The 24,277-nt window shown below is 38.5% G+C and overlaps 4 protein-coding genes and 1 pseudogene across 6 annotated transcripts; 3 read left to right on the top strand and 2 right to left on the bottom strand.

Moving 5' to 3' along the window:
* On the top strand, positions 2,977 to 6,536 carry LOC109714853 (uclacyanin 1-like; the record flags this gene model as incomplete). The annotated part of the gene is made up of 3 exons (XM_020239559.1): positions 2,977 to 3,142; positions 3,279 to 3,491; positions 6,505 to 6,536. Coding segments are annotated over exons 1-3 (411 nt in total), but the record flags the coding sequence as incomplete, so codon positions are not given.
* Positions 6,574 to 6,924, top strand: LOC109714852 (alpha carbonic anhydrase 8-like). Its single transcript, XM_020239558.1, has one exon. The coding sequence runs from the start codon at positions 6,574 to 6,576 to the stop codon at positions 6,922 to 6,924; it is 351 nt and encodes a 116-aa protein (XP_020095147.1).
* LOC109714851 lies at positions 9,682 to 18,329 on the top strand (annotated as a pseudogene).
* Positions 18,587 to 21,284, bottom strand: LOC109715207 (54S ribosomal protein L24, mitochondrial). Of its 3 annotated transcripts, none has more exons than XM_020240107.1 (3): positions 21,015 to 21,284; positions 19,315 to 19,788; positions 18,587 to 18,958 (listed from the first exon to the last, which is right to left on the bottom strand). In XM_020240107.1, exons 1-2 carry the CDS (start codon positions 21,212 to 21,214, stop codon positions 19,326 to 19,328), a joined length of 663 nt encoding a protein of 220 aa, XP_020095696.1. In that variant the 5' UTR covers positions 21,215 to 21,284; the 3' UTR covers positions 18,587 to 18,958; positions 19,315 to 19,325. The 3 variants fall into 3 exon arrangements, with proteins under 3 accessions (XP_020095696.1, XP_020095697.1, XP_020095695.1); XM_020240108.1 differs by having other exon boundaries at positions 19,319 to 19,788; XM_020240106.1 differs by having other exon boundaries at positions 19,323 to 19,788; positions 21,015 to 21,275.
* Positions 22,721 to 24,236, bottom strand: LOC109715638 (22.3 kDa class VI heat shock protein-like). Its single transcript, XM_020240745.1, has 2 exons — positions 23,847 to 24,236; positions 22,721 to 23,165 (listed from the first exon to the last, which is right to left on the bottom strand). Exons 1-2 carry the CDS (start codon positions 24,160 to 24,162, stop codon positions 22,858 to 22,860), a joined length of 624 nt encoding a protein of 207 aa, XP_020096334.1. The 5' UTR covers positions 24,163 to 24,236; the 3' UTR covers positions 22,721 to 22,857.

The raw sequence follows: 24,277 nt of genomic DNA, 5'->3' as shown, positions 1-24,277 counted from the left end.
GCCATTGGACGGAAGATGTTTTTTTTTTTTTTATTTGTTTGGTTAAAAATAGAAGGATACGAGACGGTTTGGGTGGTTTGCTTAAGAGTTGAGACTTGAGATGGTGAGATTTTTGGCAAGCGAGAAAAGAAGAAGCAAGGAATCCCATCCCTCCCATAAAAGGTGTGTGCTGTACATACCATTCCCTTCTTTTTGTGTTGCAGTATTTTTCACTTATTTTACTGAAAAAATTTATTATTAAATAGAATGCTAAATTACAGAAATTTTTCTGTAAATATTCTCTTTTTTATTTTTTCTTCATTACTTTCAAAAATTTATATTTTGCCTCTTTAAATTTTTAAGTTTTTGTATTTATTCCCCTCCGTCAGGATTTCATCACTATTTCGTTTATTTTTTTGTAATTTATACCGAAAATATCTTTCAAAATGATAGAAATATATTAAAAAAATATGTTTTTTCTTATAGAAAAAGTATGAGTAATTTAGTTATTTTGCCCCTTCTATTAACACCGTACTCCTGAAAATATTTCTGAAATATTAAGAGGGCAAAAATATAAATTTTTGAAAGTGAGAAAATAAAAATAAAAAAATAAATATTTATAAAAAGTTTTCTATAATTTAGCCTAAATAGAATACTATTTTATAAGCGAAACAAAAAATTATCATGATAATAATTTATTAAAACTTAGTAACTAATAGCAATTTAAAAAATATTTCATTATAGTTAAGTACAGTCAGAAACGAAGCTAGAATTTAAATTTGAGAAGAGCCAAACAAAAAATTATCATGATAATAATTTATTAAAACATAGTAACTAATAGCTAAATATATTTTTATGTTTTGCGCAAAACATAATGATGTAAAACAAAGTTGCAGATAGGGAGGGGGGTCAGGATGTTTGTCCTCTTGTCTTCCCTACTAGCCCCCACCCTCTCAATCGCCTAACTGCTCTGCAGCGTTTGGTTAGGGGATAGAGATAGAAATATGTCCTTATCCTTCCTTTATATCCAAACGCTAATTTTTTACGCGAGAATAGTAGTTCTCGGTTATCCTCACCAACATTTTTATTTTCTATATAAAACTATCTAAAATTATTCTTATCCTCGGAAACAACCCAATTTTTATCCAAACATTATTTTTTTTATCCCTATACTTGTACCTATCACTGTAATAGCTAGTTCTTGCTTATACCCGAACCAAACGATACCATAAGAACAAATTTAAGTTAATGAAAAAAGACAAAAAAAAGAAATACTGGTTTCATAAGTAGTTGTTACTTAACTAACTATACTAAGACCTATTTTGATAATATTGTGACTTAAAAATATTATTTTTATATCATAAAAAATATGAATATTTTAAATATTTTTAATTTTTTATACCATAAAATTAGGGTTGGAATTGTCATTGAAAAAGCATATGGCTACACGCTTCTTTGTGAAGTTTACAACCGTAATTTTAAACATTGAGGGAAAAAATATTGTAGGCACTTTTAGCCGACACTTTACCGATCTAAGACTTTATTTAGAATTTTCGAAAGATTGCGTTGTGTAAAAAAATAAAAAATTTATTTTCATATATAATATCATATTTCATATATTATAATAAACCGATTATGATATATTTTTTTTACAATATCACTAAAAAACGAAGGATCATATCTCTTTATACTTTCGTTCTACATTTACCTTTTTATACTATCACGTTGCATTTTACATCATAACTAAGGATGTTGATGAATTGGGTTTGGGACAGGATTTTCAAAAATCCGAATCCGAGTCCAAATCCGACAATCAAATTCGAATATGAATCCGAATCCGATGAATTTTAAAAATTCATATTAAAGCCATAATCCAACTAAAAGACAGAAACCCAAAAATCAAACCTAAAACAGGTTATTCTCTTTCCCATGTTTCAAAGCATATAATATTAAAATCTAAATTTTCAGAATATAACTTTATATATAATATATATATATATATATATATATATATATATATATATATATATATATATATATATATATATATATATAGAACTTAAATACCCATAAGGAAATGGTGGAACGTATATATAGCATAAAACATGTCATGCACACCACTCCTTGCAATGAAATGTTTGCTAGATATATATTGTGCACGTCTCCACGTAGGAAAGCAGATCTTTCCCGTATTTTATGTCCTCTTTTGAAAAAAATTTTAAAAAAATTGACTGATTGTTTAGAGAACTATTAGCCCCCGTTTGGTTCGGGTTAAGAAAAAATAGTTATTCCAGGAATAGAATTAAGTTCAGGGTTAAAATGGTGTTAAAATTTTTTTGTGTTTGGTTGGAGGTTGGAGTAAGTCTAGGATAGTGAAAAAAAGTGTTTGGTTGGAGTAAGTGGGATAAGAAGATAATGATTGATAAAGAAGAAAAAGGTCAGAGCTCGGGATGCGTGCGGGGTTAAAGTTGGGAGGGGGAGTGGGGTTAATGATTGATAAAGAAGAAAAAGATGAGGACTCGGGATGCGTGCGGGGTTAAAGTTGGGAGGGGGAGTGGAGTTAGTAAACCCCACTAATCCGGTTTGGGGTGGGGTTTACTAACCCCACTCCAAAATAGTGGTGTTTGAATATAAATTGGGGGTTAAGGAGTTATTCCACCACTTAACCCCAACCAAACGGTGGCTTATAGTTTTACGCATGAACACATGACTGTTTCGATATCAGCTCAAATTAAATAAGTGTATAGTAAAAATGTCAACCAAATCACGCCGTCGACATTCTTAATTAACAATATTATTATTATCCTCAATTTAATTAATCAGCATTTAGCAGGCCAATTTGGTTTTATACTATATATTCTATAATGGTTTCTAATCTCTCTCTATATAAGCTCTTAATTAGCCATCACGTACACAACACCCCTAGCTAGCTCAAAGCGATATATACGTTCCTCTTCTCTCTCTCTCTCTCTCTATCTTTGTCTCTTCAATTTCTCCATGGCAAAGATGAAACCATTAGTAATGTTGCTGATCATGTGCGTCGTGTTCATGGGAGCTCTCATTGAGGTATCAACGGCCACCGATTACACCTTAACGTGGTCGATGACGAGCAACGCAAAGGCGTGGGGCGAGAGCCAAAAATTCACCATGGGCGACACTATAAGTACGTCTGAAACTTGTTGTTTTTTTTTTTTCCCTTAATACTGCAATATATATTCGCGGTCGATCGTCTTCATGTTATTAATGCGCATTGGTCGGTGCATGCATGCGATCGACGTACGTCGATCGTCGTCTTTCAGCGTTCGTGTACCAGCCGTTCCACGACGTGCTGGAGGTGTCGGAGTCGGCGTACGAGTCGTGCTCAGCCGTCAACCCGCTGTCCGCCTACACGGGGGGCCGCACCACCATCGCGCTGACCGCCCCCGGCCCCCGCTACTTCATATGCGGAGTCCAGGGCCACTGCCCCCTCATGAAGCTCGCCATCAACGTCGCCTCCTCTTCCTCTCCTCCCCCTCCACCACCNAAAAACCTGGTGAAGGTTGCTGAGGTGGATACAGCGAGTGTTGCGATCGAGATCTCGGCCCATCGTAGCCCCGCTCGTCCGAAGCTCCTCCCATTCCTCGGCGGTGCTCACCCTGTACACGAACTCTTCTTTGGGCCCCCCCTTCTCCATCACCCTTTTTGGCGAAATAGAAAAACCAAGTTATATATATATATATGCACAATGTGTATATATATACTTTATACTTTGTAGTACTTTAAGCTATGTTTGGCATTGTCATTTTAATATATCAGTAACAAGTTTTTTTTTTAATTTTTATTATTATGATTGTTTTGCTCACAAGTTATAACACATTAGAATCAAATAATGAATAATAATTTATAAAATTATTTCTGAGATATTTTCTGAAAAATCAAACAATTTTTTAGTGTGATTCTGGTCCCACATAGTGGAGCTGGCTCAGGCCGAGTCACGTATGAAAAATTCTTTTTCAGGCCTGATCTACTGAAAAAATCGAATTTCTTTTGGGCCTCATTTTAGAGCCCGGCCCAATCTGGCCTGTAAAATTTGGGGTCGGATAGGCCCAGTCGAACGGATCGGGTCGAATTTGTGATCGGATTCAAGTAGTGCTCATCCACTATCTCTTTAATTATACATGCACTAGAAGCATTAAAGGGGTACATTAGATTTAATACACTTTTTAATTTTTATCATTCTCTCTTAGCTCAAGATGCATATATGGTGAGACGTGAATTTATTTTTAAAAAAAACCAAGAAAATCAAGTTTTACTTGGATGATTTAATTCTGTTATTAGCTTGATAATTAGTTTACAATACATATGCTTCTGATCATCGTACGTTAATAGTAATCTTAGGACAATCCACGAAGATTCTGTACAGAGCAAGTTAGTGTGGTAATAAGTGCATATATATGTTTGCAAACAAAGTGATTAATTAGCGACATGTAAGCATTACTTAATAATAATTGAATTTTAATAGAGAAAGGATCGAGTCGCTACACTGATATATGGTCATTAACAGTATCATCGTAGGCATTTGGGTGGTTAATTAGGGTGGAAAAGTTGTAGCAAAGTATCATTGATCAGCTAAAATGAAATTCTTTTGGTTATAAATACCATACTTATTCCCTTAAAATAAAATTAGTGCTAATTTTTTTTTGTAATTCTAAATATCAATGTATACTTCTGTAATTATTTTTCACTGCCAACACCATTTGACAGATGCCAACTAAACTTCATGTTCTTTGTGATATCTATACCCAAAAATTATTCTCCTTAATTTTTAATGATAGAGGTAAAGCTCTTGAAAGGCCAAAAATTAGATATCTTATAACAATGATAGCAATTAATCAATATAACAAAAATGTTCATATTTTCTCATATATATACTGGAGTCAACCTTTAAATATTTTGCAAAATATAAAAGGATCACCTTAATTATAATAGACATATATATATATATATATATATATATATAAAACTTAAATACCCATAAGGAAATGGTGGAACATATATATAGCATAAAACATGTCATGCACACCACTCCTTGCAATGAAATGTTTGCTAGATATATATTGTGCACGTCTCCACGTAGGAAAGCAGATCTTTCCCGTATTTTATGTCCTCTTTTGAAAAAATTTTAAAAATTGACTGATTGTTAGCAGAACTATTCAGCCCGGTTTGGTTCGGGTAAGAACAAATAGTGTATTCCAGGAAATAGATTAAGTTCAGGTTAAAATGGTGGTTAAATTATTTTGGTTTGCAAGTTGGGGTTGCGAGTAAAGTCTAGGATAGTTGAAAAAGTGTTGGTGGGAGTAAGTCGGATAAGGAAGGATACATGATTGATAAGAGAAAAGGTCAGAGCTCGGAAATCGCGGTGCGTGGTTAAAGTGCTGGAGGGGAGTGCGGTCCGTTAAATAATGATAAAGAAATTAAATGTGGAAGGCTCGGGCATGCCGTGCCGGCGGTTAAAGTTGGGAGGGGGAGCTGGAGTTGGTAACCCCACAATCCGGTTTGAGGGTGGGGTTTACTAACCACTCCAAAATAGTGGTGTTTGGGAATTATTTTTTTTTAAAAAAAAAAACAAAGTTTTTTGGGGCGGCGGGTTAAGGAGTTATCACACTTAACGCAACCAAACGGTTTGGCTTATAGTTTTACGCATGAACATGACGTGTTCGATATCAGCTCAATTAAACTAAGTGTTAGTAAAAATGATAACCAAATCACGCCGTCGACATTCTTAATTAAGCAATATTATTATTATCCTCAACTTTAAGTAATCAGCATTAGCAGGCCAATTTAGGTGATTTCTATATTTCTATAATGGTTTCTAATCTCTCTCCTAATAAGCTCTTAATTAGCCATCACGCTACACAACACCCCTAGCTAGCTCAAAGCGATATATAGTTCCTCTTCTCTCTCTCTCTCTCTGCTATCTTTGTCCGTCTTCAATTTTCATGCTGCAAAGATGAACCTTAGTAATGTTGCTATTCATGCGTGCGTGTGTTCATGGGGTCTCTTGAGGTATCAACGGCAGCCGATTACACGTTACGTGCGTCGCTGACGGAGCACGCAAAGGCGTGGGGCGAGAGCCAAAAATTCACCATGGCCCGACACTATGTACGTCTGAACTCGAGTTGTTTTTTTTTTTCCCTTAATACTGCCATATTATTGCCGGTCGATCGTCTTGGCATGTTAATAATGCGCATTCGTCGGTGCTGCATGCGATCGACGTACGCTCGTATCGTCGTCTTCAGCGTGCCTGTACCAGCCGTTTCAGACGTGCTGGAAGGTGTTCGGAGTCGGGTACGAGTCGTGCTCAGACGCCGTCAACCGCTGTCCGCCTACACGGGGGGCCGCACCACCATCGCGCTGACCGCCCCCGGCCCCCGCTACTTCATATGCGGAGTCCAGGGCCACTGCCCCCTCATGAAGCTCGCCATCAACGTCGCCTCCTCTTCCTCTCCTCCCCCTCCACCACCACCACCACCACCACCACCACCACCACCTCCTCCTCCTCCTCCTCCTCCTCCCTCTCCCTCCTCCTCTCCGCCGCCTCCTCCGCCGCCACCGATGACGACGCCTCCCAAGGCGCCGCCGCCGACGCACCACCGCAACAAGGCGCCCGCGCCAGCGCCGAGCCCGCGCCGCCACCACAAGGCGCCCGCGCCAGCGCCGAGCCCGCGCCGCCACCACAAGGCTCCTGCGCCCGCGCCGGGGCCGAGCCGCGAACACCACAAGAAGGGGCCCGTCGCGGCGCCGCCGCCCAAGGCCCGATCCGTGGTCGAGGCCACGCTCGAGGCGCCTGCGCCGGGGCCGGCCCCGGGGCCCATGTCCTCGGCGGCGGCGAGCGGGGGCCGTGGACGTGTGGCGATGGGGATCGGGATATCGGGGGTGTTGGTGTTATTAATGTTGGCTCTGTGACTGTGAGCGCGTTTAATTAGTTGGGACTTGTGACTTGTAAGGGTGAGGATTTTGTGGATGGTTCCCGTACATTTCAGATATTGCGAGTCGGTCCCTCTACTATAGAGAAAATCTGAGTTTTCTTATAAAATAATAATTATTTTACATATTTGCATCAGGAATGACTCTTTGCTTACTTCCACTGGATTAAAAAGATCTTCTTCTTCTTTTTTTTTTACAATAAAGGTCAATTTTTCAATGGTTAGCTCGTAACACGCAGTATATGAAAGTTGAGAAACTAAAGAATTTAATTAAGCAAATACAGGAACCTAAGTTGCGCAATATTGGAAAAGTATTGGGACTACGCATACATCTCACCCTAGTTTTCGGGATTTTGCGTACGAACTTTGAGATGTTACCTTTGTGACGTTTTTGTCCAGAGATTATCTAGAAATATGTTCATGTATTTTTGTGTAAATTCCCGCTGGTTCTGGGGTTTATCTCATTGTTTGTGACAATGAAAAGAAAATGAAAAAAAGATAGGCTTATTTGTGCTTATACATGCTTGTTTTAATAATAATAAGAAAATTCAATAATCAAACAAATGTAATGTTTGAAGCATGGTTAGAGGTTTTTGTCTCTCGCCCTTTTTCAGAAAGAAAATTAAAAAATGAAATCAAATAACCAAACATATATACTATAGACTTGCTGCTTTATTCAAAGTAGACCTATCTATGATTTTAAAAACAAAAAAAGAAAAAAAGTACTGCTATTTTAGACTATACTTTTTTCACTTACACTCGCTGTTTTCGACTATAGAAAAAGCCGAAGATATCACACCATTTCTTTTTACGTTATAAATTCAAAACTTATCTACCAACAGTACCTAACGCAGACCACAGCAAAAGAGAAATGCATAAATCTAGAGCATTTAAAGTATCCAAAAAAAAAAAAGAATATGATTCTGAAAATTAGTAACATGACTCAACATAACAAACTCATAGCTCATGCCAAGCCACAACAAAAGAGAAATGAGTAACAAACTAAAGCAATTCAGTTGCAGAAAAAGGTAGCAAAAGCAATAAGAACAATACAATAACTTCGAGTAACAACAAAGAAAATCATACTTCATTCAATGAAAAATAAAAATCTTGTAAAGACGGGAGATTGCGCATGCGACGAGATGGGAAAGGCAAGAGACTTTAACATAAAGCACAAAGAGTTGCACGGTTCTTCCGATTTCCGAAAAGGAAGTAAATTTTTGTTCCTTTCTGCTGCAACGTTTTCTGCCGATAACAGCCACTTTAAGGCAAGCAGATGTTTACACGAAAGAATGACACCAACCACCCATTCTCATATGACCGTGATGTATAAATTGAGAAGAGATCTTAGATGAAAAGCATCAAGAAGTAACAAGAACTTCTTTGAAAATCATTTAGAGTTCCATCATTCAATCACAATGCTAACTATTTCACAGCTTAGACTCGGTGTGGTAGAGAAGAGAGCTTACCTGCCAAGGCTAGAGTTCTATAGAAAAGCTCAAATCCAAGAGAAGAGAGAGGTTCTATTCAGAACAATAACTGAGGGAGACATTAATAGAGGTCTCCTATTGGGTGTTCCATCTAGAAAGAGTGGAATATTAAAGGCGGTGACCGCTGATACTTTGGCTCAATCGGATTTCAAGGTAGTTATACTTTTTCTGTTCTAATCTTTCACAAAATGTTCAATTTCTTTAAAAAGAGTAAAAGAAAAAACTGTTGCATAAGATTGTATATTCTGCTAATAAACTCTGTAAAATGAACCTGATGTGTGTGTTCGAGTCACAGAAACAGCCTCTTCAGTAATGAAGGGATATAATGGGGAAAATTCGCATACATCTTGTGCTCCTTAGGCCCCTCATTGTTGTTCGCCAACTTGAAAATCATTTTACTTCTATGAACATAGAAATAGGATGAGATGCTGCCATTAGCATTGAAAGAAACAAGCAATTTTTCATATGATTGTCGTCCACAACGTCTAGAATAAACAGAAGAAAGATGTCCATGCAGAATTTTCTTCCTCATGTGACGTTTCACAACTAAATACCCATGCATGAAACACTGCATTATGCATGTGTGAATCTCTGTTAGCTGAAAAGAGGGCTCTGCGAGTGTTATAGAATTGTCCAACACATTGTATTCAAGGAGCAGGGAAAGCTAGCAGTGTGATAAATGATTATTCTGCTAAATAAGTCATTATATAGCTATATGACAAGCAATGTTTCTGCAGTATATTAATCAGGAATAAAATCCGCCGCTTTTCGTTAGTAAGAAAAGGCCCAGAAAGATACATTCAAGCTAGCTAATATTCAGGTCAAAAAGGAAATAATCGACAGCAACTTCATGTAAGGATATGTCAAGAAAAAAAAAAAAAAGCACCCATGTAATTCCACAAGAGGATAAATCTGAGAATAAACTCTGCTATTCTTCAGCTATTCTCTCACAATGGTAAGGAAAGCAATAATACTCTTCCTCCACACTCAAATGATGCAGGTTCCAACCCCGCTCACAGAGAAAGAGAAGATGCTAGCCAACTATGTTCCAGTCTTTGTGAGGCTCCCAGTAAGTCATTTTCTTCTTTCTGATGTACATTACCAAAAATGATCCAAACTACTCACCTTTCGTTTCAATTTTATTGACAATCTCTTCATCCCTCGCACAGTTGGGTGTAATAACAGCCAATAACAGATTCGAGAAGCCAGAAGAACTCAGGAAGCAGCTCAAGCAACTGCGAGAAGCAAAAGTCGATGGTGTGATGATCGACGTCTGGTGGGGGATTATAGAAGCTACAGGTCCAAAAATATATGAATGGGGTGCAAGGCAGCTGTTTCAGATGGTTAAGGAAGAAGGATTGAAGTTGCAAGCCATTATGTCGTTCCATCAATGCGGAGGGAATATAGGAGATAAAGTTGATATTCCCATACCGCAATGGGTTCGGGATATTGGGGTAAAGGACCCGGGTATCTTCTACACAAACAGAAAGGGGACGAGGGATCAGGAGTACCTTAGCATGGAAGTAGATAATCAGCCGATTTTCAAAGGTCAAACAGCTGTGCAGGTTTGTTCACCCATGAATTTGATCTTTAGTTTCTCAGGTTCTAAATATTTTCAGATTCTTAGTTATCTTATAAATTTTGTGAAATTGCATTGGCTACAAAGTGTTCAAGCCCTCTGTTCTGCAAAATTCCATTCTCTTCTGTAGATTAGAATTTTATTACATATTATGGCTGTATATAATGGTATTTTTATTTGTTGTAACAGCTTTACAGCGATTTCATGAAGAGCTTCAGAAAAAACATGACAGATTTCTTGGATGGCAGTCTCATTACAGATATAGAGGTAGGACTCGGCCCTGCAGGAGAGATGAGGTATCCATCGTATCCTCAGAACCAAGGATGGGTTTTCCCAGGCATTGGGGAGTTCCAAGTAAGTTTTCTCTATCCACCAAGTAAGATTTCTCCATTGCGATCCAAGCTTTTGAAAAAAATTTAGACACAAATTAGCTTGACATTTATCATACTTTAGGTGGCGATCCCCAATCCAAATGTCTACTAAGAGAAAATTTATAGCCAAGAGAAAGCTGTTTGTTTGGCCTAGCTTTTGAATCATTTTCTCCACTCCAGAAACTAGATATTTAATATCACAATTCTGGAGCTTTTGCTGCAACCGGAAGCTAAAATGAGCTTCTAGGCCCCAAAAGTAGAAGTTGCAATTTAAAGCTTCTACTTTTGCAACACCTACAAGTTGATGAAGTGATATCATTAAACCACTTAAAGTAGATACTTTCTATCAGGTGAGATCTAATGAAAACTCATCAAGCCAGATCTCTATCTATTTCATGCACTCCAACCAAGCAGAAAATAAAAACTTCTGATTGTTGAGATTTAGGCTGGTAGCAGTACTAACAGGAAAATTTTACAGTTCAGATAAAAAGCAAGTAAAATGTAGATGAAAGATCCTAGTCATGGATATATATATATATATATATATATATAGTGCTCTATAATTAGAATAGAAATGAAAAGGCAATACTAATCAGTTCAACTGAGATACACATGACAACAAAAATTTGTTGATGGCCGAATTCTCTACTTTATCAACATTCATGTACTTGTAAATATTACCAAATAAGTACTTTTACTGAACTAAATAAGAGTGCTAGAAAATCAAGTTCTTGACTATTACGAAATAATTTTTTGCAGTGTTACGACAAATACCTTGAAGCCAACTTCAAAGCAACTGCAGCAAAAGTTGGACTCCCTGAATGGGAATTGCCTGACGATGCAGGAGAATATAATCACACACCTGACGCAACAAAGTTTTTTTCTGCAGATGGGACATACACCACTGAAAAAGGAAAATTTTTTCTTACATGGTATTCCAACAAGTTAATAGAACATGCAGATCAGATCCTTGATGAGGCTAATCAGGCTTTCTTGGGATGCAAAATGAAGCTTGCTGCAAAAGTATGCATCATTTGAGAAGTTGAATTACATTATACAGATATTTACGAACATACTCTAAATAATTATCTGTCAAAAAATATATTCATGCAATGTCAAAAGATTTACAATTCAACAACTCATTTTCTTACACAAATTGACAAATCCAGGAAAATGTGTTTCATTGAAAAGCTTTTTCTAATAAAAAACCAACTTTCCCAAATGAATTTGGATGATTTCCCAGCTCCAGCTAAGGGTACATTTGTAGGAAAATGCACTTTCAAGGGTTATAATATTATATAGGATTTTCCTTTTTTTAGGATATATATGTAAATAGATGATTTAGCAGTGACATATATGTACACGCCCTTGGAATATACATCTGATTGCTGATGTTTATAGTGTGACACATCTTATTGTTTTTCTCCTAAAAAATTAAAAAAAATAATAATGAAAACAGGTCTCCGGCATACACTGGTGGTATAGAGTTCCCAATCATGCAGCAGAGCTAACCGCAGGATACTACAATTTAAATGATTGAGATGGATATAGAACAATTGCACGAATGCTAAAAAGGCATGAAGCTATTTTGAACGTCACCTGTGTTGAGATGAGAAATTCTGAGCAAAGCGAGAATGCAAAGAGTGCGCCCGAGGAACTTGTTCAGCAGGTAAAATCATTATAATATGTTTAGAAGACAAAAGATACTTTTAAGGTTGCGTTTGCTTCAGGGACAGTAATGGAGTAGCTCAAGAGATCCCCGTATGCTTGTCAAACATCACAAGTTTGAGAGGCAGCAGTACTTCCTGCCAACGTTGATTATTCTTAACCAATCCGAAAACAACATTTCAATCCTCACCCTGGAATAGGGTTATGCCATTATGTGTCTACTTATCCCAGTAATCATTACAGTTATCCTTGCAGTCCCTATAGATATATCAGTGTCAAACCAAATATGAAACTAAATATGTTCTCATTATAGCCTAATAACCCAGGACTAGAGGAAAAGCAAAAAAAAACAGAAGTACCAGCCTTAATTAGTTTCCTAATAAAAACTATGCACGAATGAGACACTTCGTTTAAGCACTAGAATTCTTACATCATTACATAAAAATTTCAGGTGCTAAGTGCGGCTTGGAGAGAGGGCATTGAAGCAGCATGTGAAAATGCCCTTAATCAATATGATAGGAAGGCATATAACCAGATATTGAAGAATGCAAGACCAAACGGTGTAAATAGAAATGGGCCTCCAAAGTTAAGGATCTCTGCAATGACCTATCTCCGACTATCAGACGAGCTATTGAAACCAAAGAATTTCAGAATTTTCAAAATCTTTGTGAGGAAAATGCATGCTGACCAGGTAACTATTTTTCACACGAAGATTGGATTTAAATTTTGAAGAATCATTTGATGGTTAAATATTTTTCTGTTTCAGGATTATTGCCCAGATCCACGGAAGTACTTCAAACCCATCAAGCCTTTGGAAAGGTCAAAGCCAAAGATACCAATTGAGAAGATTTTGGAAGCATCAGAAATGCTGAAGCCATACCCATTTGATCCAGAAACAGATATGAGTGTCGGTGGTGACATAGCTGACTTCATCGACGGAATATTCGACAAAATATTCTACAAAATAACTTCAATACTAAACTAAATCTAAGTTCAAGCAACTTCATGTTATTGGAAAAAAAAAAAAAAATCCATTTAAGCACTCTCTACAACAGTATATCTGATCTCTTTGATGTTTAAATAAATCAGATTATTGTACAGATCAAGATCAATAAATTCTTGTTGTCATGTGATAAATAAATAGCGCTTACTCCAGAGCAGATTTTCTGATTTACTCATAGGCTATTGTGATCATTTCAGTCGAAAGACTCCTCGTCCAATTAATTGCAACACAAGAGATGATGCCCAAACAAGACCCACAGGTCAAACTTAAAATATTACCATTATAGAAAACTAATGAAATATTAAAACTTCGTCTAATACATCATTGACATAAGCCAAGTCTTTACTATAGCATTCCATGACATAGAAACCCAAGAACAGAAAAATTATCAAGTAAATAGAGAAAAAACACAAAGAACCAATGCAAAATTTTCTTCCGCATAATTTAAAATAGGTTAAAATGGTTCTAAAACGAGTCTAAGAAGAAGAGGGTTTTACCTTATTCGGCTACACTACATAGCCTTGGCAGAGGGCTGAATGCCAGCACTAAAGTTCTCCTTCAAAGGACAAGCTTCAAATTTCAAAAATGGTGCTTAAATTCAATGCAAAAGATACACAAACAGTGCCACCTCAAGATGAGTTGTGCAAATGCATCTTAAAATGACATTTCGGACAAAAAAATATCATAGTCAAATAGAAGTATAAAGTGCAAATTTTTCACAGCTTTTCATTTATCTAGGCAATAATCATCAGATTACCGCACTATAAACTAAAACATCATAGTGTCAAGACTCGACTTTCGATACTATTCATTATAGATCTATTATAGTGCGTAGATGATTAGTTGAACCATAGTTACCCAACAAAACTGCCAAGTAAAATGATCGTCAAATTGGCAAAACTACATAAGAGTGAAGTCATCAGATAACAACTTACGAAAAAGAAAATTTGTCACTTGTTATTGAATTATTTTCTAGTATAATACATCAAGAAATTTTCATGTTATGTCCAGGTAGCAAACCTCAAGTATTGCTTTGTTCAACCCGCCTACACTTCCCAATATGTTTGCTTTTTTATGTCCCTTTTTTTTTGTCAATACGCACATGAGAAACCAGGAATTACACAACATCCAGCTGGTTATGTGGGTTCACATACCTCATCTTAGAATATAATATCATATAAAAGCTCACCAGTAATCACCACAAGAGCAAAGCCCGTTATAGAAGTGGTGAAACCGATGGGCATCCCTCACAATGATTTCTCTACCAACAAGCTTTGTGATCAGCTTTGTCACAGCATGGCAATCTTCACATACGCGAAGGTTCTTGGTGATCCTAATACTCATTTCACTTGATGTGTTCGATAGAGCAAAAGCAATGGCCAGCCTTTCACTGTGATCCCATAGCAATTTTTCCTTCACATCCTCATCAACATCATAAAAGACTGAGCTGGTATCTGGAACATATCCAGCATCCTTTACTAGCTTCCTTAGTTCATTAAGTTTGGCATATATGGAACTTGATTGTGGATGTGACTTATCTCCTACCATAAATCGATGGATTTCCATACCCAATTCCATGAAGCTGCAGCCAGGTGGTTTCTTCAGTCCATTATTCCTTGCTGCAGCTCGCACCCTTGCAACGTCCGTCCACCTTTTCTTAACAGCATATAAGTTTGAGAGGCAAACATAAGGGCCCACACCTTTAGGGTTAAGGCGAAAAGCATTCTGAGCAGCATATTCTGCCAACTCCACATTTTGATGAATGCGACAAGTGGAAAGAAGCGCGGCCCACACATCAGCGTTGGGTTCCACCTCCATATTCATAATGAACTCAGATGCTTGATCTAAATAACCTGCCCTTCCAAGAAGATCAACAATGCATGTACAGTGCTCAACGGTGGGCCTCAATGAATAGTCCTTTGAAATTTCATTGAAAATTTTCTTCCCTTCATTGACTAATCCTGCATGGCTACATGCTGACAGAACTGATGTGAAGGTAACATTGTCTGGAACTACACCATTCATTTTCATTTCACTGTAGCATTGAACAGCTTCCCTTCCACGCCCATGAAGTCCATAACCCGAGATCATGGCACTCCAAGAGATTAGATTTCTTGTAGTCATTTGATCAAAAACTTGGCGGGAACACTCTAGACTTCCACACTTAGAATACATGTCTATAAGTGAAGTATTCACAGTAACCTCTCTATCATAGCCTCGTTTAGTTACATAACCGTGAAGGCTCCGTCCAAATTGTAAGGCTGCTATCCGATCACAGACTCCAAGAACTGCAATGAGAGTAACTGTGTCGGGAGCAATACCTTGTGAATTCATTTGGCGAAAGAATCGTAAACTTTCAATAGCACCACCAGTATGTGAATAACCAGAAATTATGGAATTCCATGATACAATATCGTTCTTATTATTGTTCTCAAACAAATGTCTTGCCCCCATTAAAAAGCCCGAAATAGCATAAACATGGATAATGGCATTGACTACGAATATGTCAAATTCAGTGAAGTTACGAAGTATGTAAGCGTGAATCTCCTTTGTTTGCTTCAGTGCTGAAAGATCAGCACATGCTGGGAGTACACTAAGAAGAGTTGCTCGATCCATTCCCCATCCATTCCCAATTAAATCAAAAAGGGCCAACAAGGCCCTTTCGGGTTCATTATTCTTTTGGTAACCCGAAATCATTGTGTTCCAAGAAGTTAAATCCCGTGTCGGCATTATATCGAACACTTTCCTAGCAATGCCCATTTCACCAAATTTAGAGTACATGGATAAAAGTGAATTACCCACATAAACATCCGCTTCATACCCATAAACAATCACCTCACAATGAATCCTTTTACCAACTTCAACAAGGAAAAGATCCGCACACGCCATAAGAACATAGGGGTACGTGAAACTATCCGGCCTTTTCCCGAAACCCAACATTTCCCTATACAAAACCAGAGCTTTTAGAGGAAACCCACTACAAGCATAGCCCCTGATCATCACATTCCAAAGGAAGGAGCTTTTCAGCACGATGGCGTCGAAGACCGCGCGGGCGTCGGCCGCGGCGCCGCAAAGCGCGTACATGGCGCAGAGCTTGGTGGCGAGGTAGGTGTTGTGGCCGAGGACGCCGGAGGAGATGGCGTGGGCGTGGAGTTGGAGGCCCTTTGAGAGGGATTTGGAATTGGTGATGGATTGTAAGAGGCGACCGCATTGTAGAGAGGTGAGAGGGGTTGACGAGGGCTCTGCTTCTTCTAGTGTTAGGGTTTTGGTGGAGGAATGGGAGAAGAGGTGGGAGAGGAGAGATCGGGGGAGGAAAAGGGTTTTGGAGCGGGGGTTTAGAGGTTTGAGAGGAGAGAAGGCATTCATATAGGCAACATGGAGGGACGAGAGAGAGAGAGAGAGAGAGAGCAGTGTAGTGTGGTGGGATCAAGAGTTGAAATTATGGTAAAAATGTATTGAGAATCCTCAACTACATCCTTAATTTTAGTGACATGCTCAACTTCATTCTTTTTTTTGACCTTTAGAACTATTGTCAATACATTCGATATAACTTCTACTTTATTTGGCTAAAATTGTTCGATTCTAAAAAAATAAAATTAAGAAATCTTAATCAAAAAATAAAAACATAAGGACTCACTTTGAAATGGCCTATAATTACGATCACTCTACATTTTTGTCGGAGGAAGAAAAGCGCGCTTTTGCTAAAACTGATCTCGAGCACACTTAAGTGGCAAGAGTTCATTCTATAAGTGAATTTGATCGTCTCTTTTCACTTTTTTAACTCTTATAGAAACTGTTTCTTAGTTTTCCACTTCAATTAAAGATTTGAGTTTTACTTGACCCCAAACCCAGTCAAATGAACATCAAACTAATCTAACTCTCATGTGGCGCTGGAACATGAAGATCCAAGATACTACAGGACACGTGGCACCAGCCAATAGCTCTATTGCAACCCAATCCAAGTCATTGGTGCACCAAAGCAAGCGAAAGACACGTGGCACTCGTCTAGTGGCTGCCAACTTATCCGAACTTGCCACGGGCAGATAAGGCTCCCCTGCCCGTTGCCCGAATGACACACTTCATCTTATAATCCCCACTCCATCCTCCACATAGGAAACCATTGATTCATCACCAGAGAGAGAGAGAGAGAGAGAGAGAAGGAGAGAGAGACATGGCTCAAGCTATGGCTTCAATGGCTGGCTTACGTGGCTCATCCCAAGCTGTTCTTGAGGGGAGCCTCCAGCTCAGTGGCTCAAGCCGGTTAGCCGGCTCCGGGTCGAACCGGGTCGTGACGGGCCGTGCCGGATTTGTTGTGAGGGCCCAGCAGGGCCCAATTGAGGGGGAGCCCGTGGGCCAGGGCGGTCGACGGGCCATGCTGGGGCTCGTGGCCGCCGGGCTCGCCGGCGGGTCCTTCGTTAAGGCCGTGCTCGCCGAAATCAGGCCTATCAAGATCGGCCCGCCGCCAGCTCCCTTCGGCGGACTCCGTAAGCACCTTTCTTTAGTCTTTTTTCTTGTGTGTTCAATGTTTTTGTAGTATGAAAGTCTGCTTTTCAGTTTACGACAAGGTCTTAAAATGATGAACTTGATTTAAACAGCGGGAACTCAAAACGCGGACATACCGAGAGATCTGGATCTTCCGCTGAAGGAGCGGTTCTACCTGCAGCCGCTGCCGCCAGCGGAGGCGGCGGCGAGAGTGAAGGAGTCGGCGAAGGACATCGTGAACTTGAAAGAATTGATCGACAAGAAGGAATGGCCGTACGTGCAGAACGATCTCCGGCTCAAGGCCGGATCCCTCCGCTACGACCTCAACACCATCATCTCCACCAAGCCCAAGGAGGAGAAGAAGCAACTCAAGGAGCTTTACGACAAGCTCTTCACCACCCTCGACGAGGTGAATACTATTCTTTACACTCCACAACCATTTTACGTGCATGTCGAATAGTCAACACGAACTCGCTTTTTCTTTTTTCCTGCAGCTCGACTACGCGGCGAAGATCAAGAGCACTCCACAAGCTGAGAAGTCTTACGCTAAGACCAAGTCTGCGTTGGATGATGTCCTCGCGAAACTAGGCTAGGAGGAAACATCTCCTGTTTCCTTTCCTTTTTAATTTTGTCTGTATAAAATAAGTACTTCATGTGATTTTCTCGCAATTTGATTATCTGAAAACAGTTAACCATTTTGGTAATCAGGCGTTGCGGAAGCAGAGTGAGAGCTAGCTATCTATCTATCTATCTATTTTAACACTATTTTGGAACTAATTTGTATTGAACTAAGTTGGGGTCATCACATTATTAATCAAGTTAAGATTTCTGGGGAATACCATATTACTTATTTCCTCTCTCTTGAATCTCATGCTTAAAAGTAGAACAAAATTAAAACATAACACAAACCAAGATTTTGCTGCAACGAAAAGCTGAAGTGGGCTAAGCTCCATACGAAGTGTTACTTTTGCTGAGGCGAAAAACAGTTGGCAATGTAGCTCCCTAAATATAGTTAAGTACATGACTCCATTCAGATAAAAGGAGAGAGCTATGGAAAAAAAAAAATAGTATTGAGTACAATAAATTTGTTAACATAAATTTCAAGTGAAATGACAATAATAATTAGATAAAAGGGCACCATCTCAGTGAAGTAGTACTCAGCTCAATATAAATGGCTGTACAAATCATGCATCAAACATGAAAATAGTGATAATAAGACCGAAGGGACCGCCTCAGGAACTCCTCAGCAAAAAGCCGATACCATGGCTACAAACAAGAGATCATAAAATCCTCCTAAGAATACAGATGCTGATACTCTACTTGAATAGTTAAATTTTCCACTTGACAAGTCCGAGCCCCTGCTTATTCCCCGATTCTATCCGAAGGTGTTGATCAGCAACAATTTCCCTGCCCACTATATTCTGCAACAGGCCACAAACTTGAGTGAGATTTTAGATCGTAGAAAGCATAGCATTTAGGATAAACAAAAGGGCATTTTGAAAGCTCAGTCTCCATTGTTTCTTCTTTTCAGTTTTGTTGTTGCGATCAATATTTTTTTACTTTCACTATGTTGAGCTAAAAATCACTTCGCAGACCGACATGCCCCTGGATCGGATATAAATTCATCACACAATTCACCTATGGCATTCCAGTCCTAGAAAAAATATTATAAACCAGAGATGCAAAAATGGAAGAGAAATTGAAATTTGTTGAAATCTAAGAAAACTGAATATTTTATCAAAAAGACCGAAAGTGATAATCGATGAGAATAACTCACTTACTCACCAGTCATTGGGGATTAGAAGCTTCTTCATGCTTGGCCTTTCTCGCATCGTCAGAGGCTCCTTCCTCAATAGCTGTTGCTTTCGCTTCTTGATCATCACCATCCAACTTTCCTTCCTCTTCCTGTCTCTGCTTTGCCAAAGCTCTTCTTGCCTCCCTGCGGGCCTCCCTCTTCGCAGTTTTGGCTTCTTCAAAGCCCTTCTCGATCTTAGCCTCCTCTTCAGGCGAAAAGAAGCCGACCTCCATATTCCCTAACTCCGCATACATTCTCTCGATCTTGGCCTTCCACACTAAGCCCATCTCAGTCTCCATTTTGTCATAGGGCGTCTTTAAGAGGTACTCATCAATACCGCCAGCCTTATCAATGCAGCGGAGAGCGTGAGTTGTTACTTTGACCCGAATGTGTCGGTCATGGATGTAGCTGAAGAGGCGCTTCTCTTGTACATTTGGTTTCCATGTTCGCCTCGACCTTCATAAGGGAAATTCAAATATTGGATTAAAGCTTCTTTAAATCAGGCTTTAATGATAGGATTCACAAAGAAAAGAGAGAGATATAAGGTACTAACAGATAACTTTTTAAGTCAAAAACAAAAAATGTATAGTATCCTTATTCTTTTAAGGACCAAAGAGACATCAAGTACCAAGTAATAAGTTCTGAAGAGAGAAGGGGGGGGAGGGGGGGGTGAGGGAGATGAAAGTTAACTGATTTTATTAATACGAAGTCGACAAAAGACCAAATCTTATTCTTTACAAAGGAAATGCTTGTTCAATGGTGCATTTTAAGAGTATGCCTCAGTGAACGAGTTGAATATACATAGTTGGGTTGAGCTTCAATTTTAAAAGATGTATATTTGCATTTGAACATGATTACAATCGATCAAATTATTAACCGAGACTAGAACGAACTGATTGCAAACTTCATGTCAAAGTGAAACATCAGCATCATCATCAGCAAACCACCTTCAGCTTATTAACTAGTCAGTGGATCTAGTTGCTGAGCAATTATAAAATCAGTTTAAACTACATGTCAAAGTAATTTTGGATATTGGTTGATATTTTATATCTCTGTATCGATATCTAGAGCAAGCTATCTAACTATAGTGAAGCTTTAGCTGATTAATATCATCAGTAAAAATTTTTAACTACAAGTGTAAGTTGAATTTGATGAGGATCTGCAATCAAGTAAACCGAAACTTCGCCGAATCCTACAAGCAACCTCATGAACATCGCGCCAAAAAATGAAGGGAAAAAACAGTATTGAAAAGGCTTGCAAAGATATGCGGCTAAAGGAATAAGGATGTTAAGGAGATTGGATTGAATAAATTGTTGAACAATGATGTAGAAACATCTATTTAAAAACCAAAATAGCGAAAAACCCTTAAAAAGGTCACCTTTTATCACAAAATTCGAGCTAAAATTTTTTTAGAAATAAGAAAAATTGAGTAGTGATTTGAAACTAAAGGGACAACAGGAGGATCAATTGGGGGAGCAGGAGCGGTTTAATGAGGAATCGATGGAGTACTCGGTAGTCATGGATTAATTTACAAAAACGACAAAATCTACCCCCAAAAAAATCACTTTGTTATCATAAATTTCGATCTAAAAACTCAGAAAAAATTGGCAAAAATGGGGAAAAAAATTGGACAAAACAAAAAAGGGTTTCAAGTAGGAGGGATCGATGGAATCGAGTAGTACTTGTTACCGCCATCCTCGCTGACCTTGTTGCCGAACTGGATGTGTCGTCCCGCGAAGATGCCGCGCTTGGCGCGCCCCATAACGACCTTGTTGTTGGGAAGCATCTTCTTCACCGACTCCATCACCTCCCTCGGGAGCGCCTCCTCGCCCCCCACCCTCCGCACGATCTTCTTGTAGATCTCCCGAGCCCTAAACGCCATTCCCTTCGCCTCCTCTTCTTCTTCGTCGCCTTCTTCGTCTTCCTCCTCTTCTTCGGCGGCGGAGGAGGAGGCAGAGGAGAGAGAGAGCGAGAGAGAGTTTTGGGGGTCTAGGGATTTGAGAGCTCGACGAGGACTCGAGGAGCGAGTGGTGTTCAAGTGTTGGTTGGGTTCGGCCGAGTCCCGCGTGTGAATTTTTTTTTTGCATGTTTACCCTCTACGAAATACATATTTATATATATATATATATTTTTAGAAAAAGGTGCAAATTATTTGCTTCATTTTATTAGTCAAAAATAAACTAAGAATACAAGATAAAAACAACTAGAGCCTCTGTAAAAATGGTACATAAAAGGAAAAAGTCAGAAAAAGAGAAAAAGAAAAAAATAGAGTAAAAAAGCGATAGAAAAGTAAAGAAAATAAAAGCAAATGTTCGACAAAAGTATCAAAGGAGTTCATGCCAAGCGTCTGACAGGAGTTTGACACGTTCCAATGATCGGATAGCGTTGGAAAATTTCGCTACGTATTTATATTTTATTATGTAAAATAGTTCGTTTTCTTGATTATACCATTCCAAAATTACACTTTGCAACTATAACCCCCATAGAGGTGCAAAATCTTCTGCCCATATGGTGGCAGCAGGAAAAGTTTGCACATTATGAATCTGACTGTTTATCCAAAACTTAAATTATTTACGCACTCACTCGTGGTGATCTGATGGTCGATCAAATTAGCGACCCAGATCGTGTTTGTTTTCGAATGAACAGTCGAACCCAATAGTTAGTGCATAAAAATTACTGTGTAACCCATTGTTTCCAGAGCAAGTGGCAAAGGATTTGGTGGTTGATACCCAAGACCCAAGTTCGAATTCTAGTTGATTCACATTTTTAGCTAAGTTTATTTCTAAATGAAATAAATGAAACGGGTAGCGTGCTACCTATCTCTTAAAAAAAAAAAAAAAAAAATACTGTGTATGGTATGCAATAATTAAGAGTAATATGAATTATCTTCTCCATTTGGAAATATGAAGAGTTAAAAGAGTCTGCAATTCCAAACATTATAAGAGAAAAGAAACTTATTGCACTTAAAAAATTCCAAAAACCACAGCTAAGATGAAAGAAAAAGAAAAACAAAAAAGGGACACTACCATGATCAAATTGATCATGAATTTGTGTTATACACTCTCTTTGTATATGTTATTAGACCTTTACTCCCCACAAAAAGCAAGAGATGAAGCCAAATTCACATAAAAGATTATCTGTGTGAATTTGTTTCATGCCATCGTCATCATCATGTGGATGATATAAAACCAATTTAGCAGTAGAACAAATCATTCATCTTTTATCAGAAGTAAGAAAAACAAGCATTCATAATTCACTTATGATCCGAAAAACATCTAGCTTCTCCAAAAATGCTAGTGGAGTTAAACAGCTCGAGAAATTTCATAATAATAATAATAATCATTCATTTTATCATTGTCACTTAAAATTGCACATGCACACTTGGATGTCTATCAAAAAAGAGATCCATATCTTGCTTTACATATGTTAGCTTTTCTTTTCTTTTTTCAAATACATTTTTTCTCTACAAATATATTTATATATCAAAGTGCTCAAATCATTATCGTCACTCACACAAAAATATTCTTATTCTTTCCCCTCTCCACCACCACCACCACTTGTGTGGTGGGTGTTGCTATCAAAATTATTATTATTCTTTGGAATTTTGATCTCGAGAAGGCTATGTTCCTCATCTTCAGTGATGTATGCCTCTGCCCTCCTCCAGTTTGCATTTTCCGGAAGCTCGATCCGCCGGACGAACCCGCGTTCCCACCACCGCCCGGACCGCCAATCCCTCGGGCCCGGTTCGCGGACCGCCGGCCCCCACTGCCCACTTATCTCCATCACTACCTTAGGCTTTTCACCACATATCTCCACCTCGCATTTCCTCGCACCTGCACAAAACAAAACAAAACAAAACAATTTTTTTTTAAAAAAAAATTGTAATTTAAGTTGAACTTTCCTAATCATTTGTTGAGTTTGTAAAAAGGTGGCACTATTTATATTTTTTGAACTTATAAAAGATCATTCCTAGTTACAGGAAAAGGGAAAGGGGGATCATAGCTTAAAACAATGAATTGATTAATTAAAACTGTTTTTTTCAAAACAAATCATTTTTGCTAACTTACAGAAACTAGATCGTCTTCTATCCTTATTTCTTTTTTTTTTTTCCATTGCTGCTTAGATCATTCTTAATACAACTACAACTTGTAGACACATAAAATGATGAATTGAATTAACTAACAAGCACATAAAATTGTGAATTAATTCATTACTTAATTCTAAGAATATTGCCAAGTGAAATAAGCTAATAGTCTTTGAAGGTTTCAATTATAGAACATGAAGTAGCAGCATATACATCAAAAAAAAAAAAACTAAAGAAAGGAGGAACACAAAGAAACTATATTAGTTTCACTAAAATGAAATCAATCCATAAATTCTATTTCCTATATCATAGATTCAATATTAAAACTAGTACTATTTTATCAACACATGTACTAGCAAATTATAAGCCATGATCCTTGAAATATAAACAAGTACGTACGTAGTTAGCTTGATTAATAGCTGCTACGTACCTGGTACATGAGCTCTCAGGATGAACTCGGAACTCGACTCGGCCCAATCGACACTCGTCTTGGAGCTGCACCGGAGCGCGGAGAGCAAATCGTCGGAATCGAACTCCCACAGCGGGAAGGCGTCGGACGGATCGAAGAACTTCCCGAAGAGCATCGGGCTGAACAGCGAGCCCTCTCCGAACACCTCTCGCCCGGCGTCCCCGCACCGAGCCATGAACGACTCGAACGCGTCTTCTGTCAGCGACACGCGCCATTTCTGACGGTTGCTGGTCTGATCGGACGGCTGTCGGACGTCGATCGCCGTTCGCCGCGGCATTTGTTGAGCATCTATGTGGGAGAGAGGTGCACTCTTTAGTTTCTCGGTTTATATAAAGGAGTGTGGTGAAGATAAGATTCCTTTTGAAGTGCTCGAGAGTATACGGTTCTTTCTC

Source organism: Ananas comosus, linkage group 9, assembly GCF_001540865.1.
Source record: "Ananas comosus cultivar F153 linkage group 9, ASM154086v1, whole genome shotgun sequence".
NCBI lineage: Eukaryota > Viridiplantae > Streptophyta > Magnoliopsida > Poales > Bromeliaceae > Ananas > Ananas comosus.
Note: the sequence above shows the minus strand (reverse complement) of the source record. Positions and strands in the feature narration are given on the sequence as shown.